At 37.5% G+C, this 8635-nt stretch overlaps 1 protein-coding gene across 1 annotated transcript; it reads left to right on the top strand.

Annotated features, from left to right (window-relative positions):
• Positions 1–4582: 4582 nt before the first annotated feature.
• Positions 4583–6742, top strand: LOC113334771 (trihelix transcription factor GT-2-like). The gene is made up of 2 exons (XM_026580975.1): positions 4583–5041; positions 5302–6742. Exons 1-2 carry the CDS (start codon positions 4668–4670, stop codon positions 6293–6295), a joined length of 1368 nt encoding a protein of 455 aa, XP_026436760.1. The 5' UTR covers positions 4583–4667; the 3' UTR covers positions 6296–6742.
• Positions 6743–8635: the final 1893 nt, after the last annotated feature.

Genomic DNA, 8635 nt, shown 5'->3' with positions numbered 1-8635 from the left:
AAAAAATCTATCTAGTGAATGTAATCTTGTGCGTAGAAACAGACTGATTTTTCAAGGGTCACCAACCAGGCTGTAAGTGTAAAAAACTCTCACCATCATAACAAGATGGTAATGAATCAAAATTCACAACCAAAATTCACCACCAGGCTTTAAACTCCCCTAGGGTGTCATAGCAGTCAGATCAACATATACATATTATATGTATATTTACAAGTAAGATAACCGTGGTAACATCCGGTTAAGCGTGTGATAACCAAGTCCGATATGATTTTTCTTCGATACAACATTGCTTGGAGGATAGTGATACATGAAGCCGTAAAATGCACTTGAAGTTCTTGTTTGTGTTAAAAATATTATACTTTGACCTCCGCGAAGTGGATTTCCCGGTATGCCTGCTGTATATAACCAGTATGAATAATTATGTGTCTTGCAATAGCATTGTCTTTTCCTGTTCTTCCTGTAGTGAAGAGAGGCTTTCCTTCTTTTTGGTCATTGGCACGAACTTAACAAAAAAGTTAAACAGGTAATTTAGTCACCCGAGAAAATATTGAATGAGTCGTAAAATCATATTGGAAGAATATTTAACATGAAATGAATATGATTTTTTGACTATATTAGATGCCAACCCTTTTGTACTCTCTAATAACGTGTATTAAGGAAGGAAGGACCTCCAGACAGTGGTTAGAAATGTAGTTAGCCAATCACCTTACAAAACCAAAACACCTGCCAGTACCATTACTGCAAAGTCTGAACAAGCAACTAGGTGTTATTCATGAAGGGGGTACTCTTGCAATGTGGTCAGGAATTCAATTCAACTATAGATCTACACCTAGAGATCATTTTCGAGTGGAAATTACTGATCAGGTCTGCTTCATATTTGGTTAATTTGCTTCTTTAGTTTGTGTTCTTTTGGTTCTTTGGTCCTTTTTGGGTCCTGTCTGGTTTTACTTTGTCGTAACTTTCTTTTCTTGTCAACATAATTTTGTTGTTATCTTTTGAAGAAAAAAAAAAGAATAGAATAAAAGAGCATGTTGGTGCTAATGGAATTAGTTGACCTTGATCATTATACTTTGAAGATTTTACAGGTTAACACTGATGAGAACTTTCCTTGGGTGAATGTATGAAATTGGCCCTTTTATATTGACTTGTATCCAAAATATTTTGTGAATCAAGAAACTCACTACCACTTGTACAGGGTTCAATTTCCTCAAACATCTCACATAGCTTATTTCCTAACTTTCGTAATTTAAAATCATAAGCTATGACATAATAAGATATCTAAAGATATGACTCAATTTCTTTGAATCTCCAAAGATTGATGCAAGAAACTGTTACTGGATATATAAAGCACAAATTCTACATACAAAACACTGAATGAGCATGACATTTCATTTTATAATCATTCTCAAGTGCACATAAAAATAGAGAGCACCATAGATCACAAGACTGTGTACTGAGTGCAAGTTTTGTCATGCACTTCATGGGAGATAGTTCATTACTTGTCAACGTTACACGCTGTTTGGTTGAATCTGACTCAACGTCTGACTATCCTGAATTAAATGTTAGGTCATTTAATATTTTTCAGTCTTTTTGATGTTTCATTCAGCTTATTCATTTCACCACAAGCAATTTGGCCCAGGTACCATTTTGTCCTTACTCATTCAGTCATTTGTCACACATCTAAATGGATTGGAAAGTTTTTTTTTTATGACTTTCACTGTACGATACTCTTCAAGTCAGCCCTGTAATAACTTAGCTTCAGATGAGTCAGTTGGGAATATATAGGTCTCGCAAGCCCGGCTTAGGCTTAGCTTGGGATTGATGCGGCTTTTGCGAAAGGACTTTTCTGATGTGCGTTGTTGTGTTGTGTTGTGAGAAAAAGTAGTTAGACGTTTGGTAAAATATTAATTAAAGTTAAAGCTGATTAAAAAAGCAATCAAAGTGTGTTTAGTAAAAAAATATCATATTCAACCATTGTTGTTATAGCAAATGACAAAAACAAACATATATCTGAAAATAGTTTTATTCAATTTAATTAGGTTTAAAAATAATTAATTTTTTTACTATTAAATATAAACATAAACATATATAAAATTAAATTTACTTAACCACTTTTAATATATAAATAAATATATATATATATATATATATATATATTAGGGATTAACCCGTGTCGTAACGGCACCAGCATAGTTATATTTAGTTATTCATTTTCCGATATATGAATATTAAATATAATATTTATTAATATCAAGTTTATCCTTCTTATCATCATAAAAGTAAAAGAAATCCGGATTATATATTTCCATTCTTCGCTCCACGAATACTTTGTAACATTTCCGCTTTGACATTCTCCCAAACTATGCCTCTCCTTGTAAATCCAGTCATGAAACTGTATTGTAATCAGTTTTTACATATCCCCCTCCTCCAAATTTTTTTTTTTATTTGATACGTTTTTTTGTTGGTAAATATATATTATCGATCCTTTGAAATGGCCTTTATGTATGTTCCTTATTTCAGTAAACGATGTCTCAAGCCATGCATGAAATTATATTGGAAATAATTTTTACATATTTTGTCAACGATGTTAGGATCTTTATGGACCATAGGAACCTACTATGGGCCCGACCACATGTCACCGATGCTGCCCCTACTTGACCACCTTGGGATAAGAGGTGTGCAGTTTTAATCTAAAACTCATCGGTGCTATGTAAGGAAATTCCCAAGCTTATTAAGTTCCACATGTACTCCTCTTTCTTCCATGTGGGACTATCCCTAGCTATACATATATGGTTTATCGCGCCACATACTCCAACAAAATCCACCTTGGCGAGATTAAACCACTTCATCAGTCGAATCAGAATCCACCATATGATTACTATATGTATATGCTACCCGTCGATCATGATTAGTGTCATTATGCTACTTCACGTTGAGTTAATGAGAAGGCAATCTCTAACTCCACCTTGACCATTTCCTTGCCTCCGCTAGCAGCCTCCTTAGATCTCTTTCCCGGTTATATCCTTCTAGCAGCTTTCTTTTCTGCAATCCTCGTTTGTCTTCTTCCGCGTAATCCTCATAAGGATTGTCCTCCCGATATAAAGTCCTTTTTCCGAGAGGAAGTTGTTATCGTATCCGATTAGCGTTTTCTTCTTGTGAGATGCCGACCTCCACTTTGCTGCCACGTTCGTATTCCTCTTGTTTCGTATGCCTCTTATCTCGACGAAGTGTCCTATTTGGTTCTTTCGATATCATGTCCTTATCTCCACCGTTTTCCTCCACCTTTTCTCGGCTCGTTTCTCTTTCCGTAATAGCCCAGATTTCACGATTTGGATAGGTTCCACCATGGATTCCTCTTCTACGCTCGGCTTGCCTTTTCCTCGCCTTATGACTTCTCGTCTTTCATCTGCTGCGGATGCCTCTCCTTTCTCTCCTCCCTTCAGGGCCTCCAACCGTTTGCTCATTCCCACCACCGCTAGGGGTTTCGCTTGTCTTGCTTTTCCTGCCATTGTTCGGCCTTGGTTGAATCTAATTTTCCGTCTGCCGCCTCTCCAACTTTATCTTCCGGATCTTACATTTCAGACGCGGGTAAGCTGCTAAATCTATGGAACCTTTCTACAGAAAACAACTCGCCTGGATCTCAAGCAATTACAGTCTCTAGATGGTTTTCTTTCTCCCAAGCTCTTAGATGAGGATGAATCCCCAATCTAAGTCCCTGTTTCTTGACGCCAAAATGTAACTACCGAAAATCCAGTAGTACACCCAAAACGAAAACAACCAAGATCTAAGACAAGTTTAAGTTGCACGAACTAAAGAATCTCTATTGATGAATTCAAAGGAAACAAAATACAAGTTCTTGAGCACAAGGAAATCCTAATCTCACTCTACACACTATACTCTTTTCTCTCTCTCTCTCTCTCTCTCCAAAATTCGATCCCTCCTACCTTGCCCAAGGACCTCTATTTATAGACCAATCAACGCTAATGGGATACAGCTCATTTTACTTCGCCGAGTTCTTTCGGGATTTGCTTTATACTTCGCCCAGGCCATTTTACATAAATTTTTCCCCTTCTTTCACTATGTTCACATGGGTTTGTCGGGACACCTGTCTCTTTTCTTGTTCCCCAATATATCTACCTCGCAGGTTATCTTTTTTGCCAAGTTAGTTTATTTCTCCCACTTCAGCTTCGTGGTTGGTATCTTGCAGGTACTTCATTGATTCTTCGTAGCTCATATTTTCGTAACGGGTTATCTCCTCCCAGGATATTATCTCGCTTATGACTTTTACTTCGCCAAATGGTCAACACTGGTAATCCTGACTTGATTTGACAAGTCACTGACGAAGGTTTTCGGGACACGGTACACCCCCAACTAAACTAGCACCCCTTTTAGCAGCCATGGGAAGTAGGCCTAACCGTCAGATGTAAAACATCAACAGCCCGCAACTATGTTTCGAAATTACGGTGAATATTGAGACACGTCATTAGAGCAAGCGTGTTTCCCGAAACAAAACCCTATTCTCATAAGCTCTTTCACTTTACTCTTTCAAACAGAAATTGATTTCACAAAATTTCACCGCTTTTGTTCCTCCACTCCTCTTTCAAAAAGTTTGATTTTTTTCTTTGATCTTTCGGAAATTTTCCTCTTTTCTTCTTCCTCTTCTTCAAATGTCACTAACAGTGGATTTGTCTGAAGAAATTTCACCATTTTCAGTAACCTGGAGGAATAATAAGTTACTAGACACTTATCAACAAAAACCTTGTTCATCAGAACTCAAATCTCAATCAGATTTAGAATCTCTTCAGAAATTACTCCCTGTTCGAAATAACGTTACCGAGTTTACAGAATGTCCTACAAATTATGAGTCATTTCCGCCTGATCTGAACAGTGACGAGTGGTTCTGCTTGTCGGAAAAACAAGACGATGGAGGCGGCGGAAGTGGTGGTGCAGATGCTACTGGTGAAAATCATCGCTCAGGATTGGATTCTCAGGTTAGGGTTTCTTCAAACCCTAAATCCCCTCTTCCGGAAATCGTTTCCAGGTAAAAAAATTCTAAAATTGGGTATGTTTTTGTGTGATTTTAGGGGTTTTTATGAAGAATTTCTAAAACCCTAACCAGGAAACTGAACAGATTGAGAAATCTTAAAATTTGTGATCAGAAATTTGGAAACGTTTTCAGTTAACTCATCATTACAAGTTGAGTGTTGTGATAGGGGTAAAATTTACTATTATTGCTTCCGTGATCTCAAGAATTTAGATAATTCTTATTGAATGCAAATTTTTTTTTTCTGATGAAACCAGATTACATGATACAATTCAAGAACCAAAGGCAAGTCCAATGAAAAATGAAGAGGTTGCTGTGAAACCAACACACTCTGATACTGAATTTGGTTCTGATGTTGCTGGAAATGAAAATGTGGATGATGAATTGGGTGAAAGTTTGTGTATTAAGAAGAGAAAGAGAGAAATCCACGACGAACTTAAAGGTCACTTTGAGGAATTGGTGAATAAAATGATGAACAAGCAAGAGGATATGTATAAGGTATTCCTCGAGAAGCAAGAGGATATGTACAGGGTATTACTCGAGAAGATAGAGCAGAAGGAGAAAGATAGGATTACCAGAGAACAAACTTGGAAGAATTTGGAAATGGAAAGGATGAGGAAGGAGTCAGAGCAGATGGAGAAAGATAGGATTAGGAGAGAAGAAACTTGGAGGAATCTTGAAAGGGAGTTGATGAGGAAAGAGGAGGAGAAGAGGGCTCACGATACTCATCGAAGTTTAGCTCTCGTTTCGCACTTAGAACAGCGGGTAATTAGTACTCCAGGATCCACGGGGCAGCAAATAATCAGTATTCCGCATTCGTCCAAAATAGATTTGGATGATCAGAGTGGTCAAAAAAAACAAAAGATTACGAAATGGCCTAAACATGAAGTACAAGCCTTAATCTCCCTTCGAATGGCAGTGGAGCCAAAATACCTAATTGGTGCCTCAAAATTTCAGATGTGGGAAGAGATATCTCTGGGAATGGTTTCAATGGGATTTACTAGGACTGCAAAGAAGTGTAGAGAGAAATGGGAGAATATCTACGGATACTTCAGGAGAGTAGCGGGAAGCAGCAAACAGCCAGGGGAAAATGCAAAGACATACCCATATTTCCAAGAACTGGATATGTTTTACCAAAAATGTCTTCTTCAAAAGGCTCAAGAGGCTGCAATTGAAAAGGCTCCAGAGGCTGAAATCGGTACTAGTTCAAATGAATTATCAACTTCTGAGCATCAATCAATCTTTTTTTGAGGGGAGGGCATGAATCTATATAACGAGAGGGTAAATTTTGTTAACATCCTTAGAGATATCACATTTTGCTTCAGGATGCTCTAGTCTCTCATCATTACGGAGAAACTTATTTTGTAGCCGTTCTTCTGTCCGAGGAGGCTATATTAGCTGATGTAGATCAAGTTTGGATTAACCAGCCTCCTCCTTTTTTGATTACTCTTTTGTACGAGGATGCAATGACGGTAACTTTGTTAACATCCTTAGAGATTGCACCTTTTTGCTTCAGTATTCTTCGGGATGCTTTAATCTGTCATCACTACGGACATGGTAATTTTGTAGCCGATCTTATGTCTAAGAAGGCTATGTATATATCAGCTGATCTTTTGAGTACTCTTTTGTATGAGGACGTGATGGGGAGGGCTTTCCCCCCGTTCTGTAAGCCATCTGTTTTCTAATATATAGCATAGTTACCAAAATTCTATCTACTGAAATGTTTGGCATCTAATTCAGATCGGAGCTGTTTCTCAAATCTTTTTGATAAAGGTTGAAAGTTGGAATGATTGTTGGTTCCGTTTTTGCTTTCCTACCATGTTTCCTTGTGTTTATTCAGCGTTTTCTTTCATAGTACAACAGAACTTTCACCATTTGAACAAGATGGTAATGACATATAAATGGATCAAAATTCACAAACTAATACGCCACAAGGCTTTAAACTCCCCTAGGGCGTCATAGCAGTCAGATCGACATATACTTATTTGTTATATTTACAAATAAGATAACTGTGGTACGCAACAACCTACAAACATTCGTCTAAGCGTGTGAAAACCAGCTCGGATATGATTCATCTTCTATACAACATTGCTTGGAGGTCCTTCCAACCGAATACAATCATACATGTGGTCATAGAATGCTCTTGAAGTTCTTGTTTGTGTTAGAAATATTGCATTTTGTCCTCAGCGAAGTGGATTTCCCCTTCCCTGACTGTATATAACCAGTATGTATAATCCCGTGTCTTGCAATTGCATTGTCTTTTCCTATTCTTCCGTTTGTAAAGAGAGGCTTTGCTGCTCTTTTGGTCATTTATACTAACTTAAAACACGTTGACAGGTAATATAGTGAGCCGAGAAAATATCGAAAGAGTCGTAAAATTATATTAGAAGAATATGAAGCATGAAATGAGTATGAATTTTTGACCATATTAGATGCCATGACCCTTCCGTACTTACTAACAGCGTTGTGTTAAGGAGGGGACTGTTGTATCCCCTCTATGATAGAACACTCGGGAGTCTGCCCTTATCCTAGTTGGCCGAGTGCCTCAGTAACTTAGCCGAGTCATTGATTGGTCAGGTGTTGCGAGTTATTAACTGGTCAGGTGTTCACCGTTGATGGTTTACCACGTGTCAAAAGCGGATTGATTTAGATTAGGGTTTAATCATTTGTCATTTAAGTTGTAAGAAGAGTTATCTCTTCATTATCTGATTTTTGTTATGAAATGAAACTTTGGCAGCGCCTCTGAGCACAGAAATTGGCTTGAATTTCGATTCAAGAGGTGAATCTTCATTATTCTATCTTCATCTATGTGTTAAATTGTTGTAGGGATACAACATTTGGCATCAGAGCCGTTCTACCCACCTAAAATTTCTCCAATTTTTTTTTTTACAATGACTCTCAAAGATGTAAACGATAAGGTTGAAGCCAACACCGCTGCAATTGCAAAATTACAGGCTAACTTCACCACCTTTTCATCAGGTCTGAACTCGAAATTTGATTTACTGCTCAAGAAATTCGATTTCATTCCAGAGCCAGCTAGTACTTTTCACCTAGACCCTCAGGGAAAACCTCGCTTCTCAATTGTACATCAACCTCACTTTCAGCATCATCGTCTTCCTAAGCTAGATTTTCCACGCTTTGATGGGGAGAATCCGAGAGCTTGGATTTAAAAAAAGTGAGAGATATTTTGAGCTGAATGATATTGAGGAGCACAAGAAGGTAAATATCGCTGCTATTTATCTTGAAGGTAAAGCTGAAACTTGGTTTTTAAACTTTCAAGTTAATCGACATAGAATTACCTGGCAAGATCTAGCTATTCATCTTTGTGCACGCTTTGAAAATCCTATTGAGGATAATTTTGTTGGCAGCTTTAATAAATTGACCCAAACATCTTCTTTGGATGATTGTTATGAAGAGTTTGAAATGTTGAAAACCTTTATGTTGAAGATGAATCCAACACTTAGTTAGGAATACTTTATAATGAGTTTCCTCAGTCGCCTAAAAGATGAAATAGGCAAACCCATTTCTATGTTTCATCCTAAAACATTAGCAGATGCTTTTTCCCTTGCAAGATTACAAGAGCAGAAACTT

This window comes from Papaver somniferum, chromosome 1 (genome assembly GCF_003573695.1).
Source record: "Papaver somniferum cultivar HN1 chromosome 1, ASM357369v1, whole genome shotgun sequence".
NCBI classification, from domain to species: Eukaryota; Viridiplantae; Streptophyta; class Magnoliopsida; order Ranunculales; family Papaveraceae; genus Papaver; species Papaver somniferum.
Note: the sequence above shows the minus strand (reverse complement) of the source record. Positions and strands in the feature narration are given on the sequence as shown.

Excerpts from the sequence above, each read along its gene's own strand:
- LOC113334771 (XM_026580975.1), top strand. The coding sequence starts at position 4,668 with ATGTCACTAACAGTGGATTTGTCTGAAGAAATTTCACCATTTTCAGTA. Across the intron at positions 5,042-5,301 it reads CTTCCGGAAATCGTTTCCAG|ATTACATGATACAATTCAAG; the intron begins GTAAAAAAATTC and ends TGATGAAACCAG.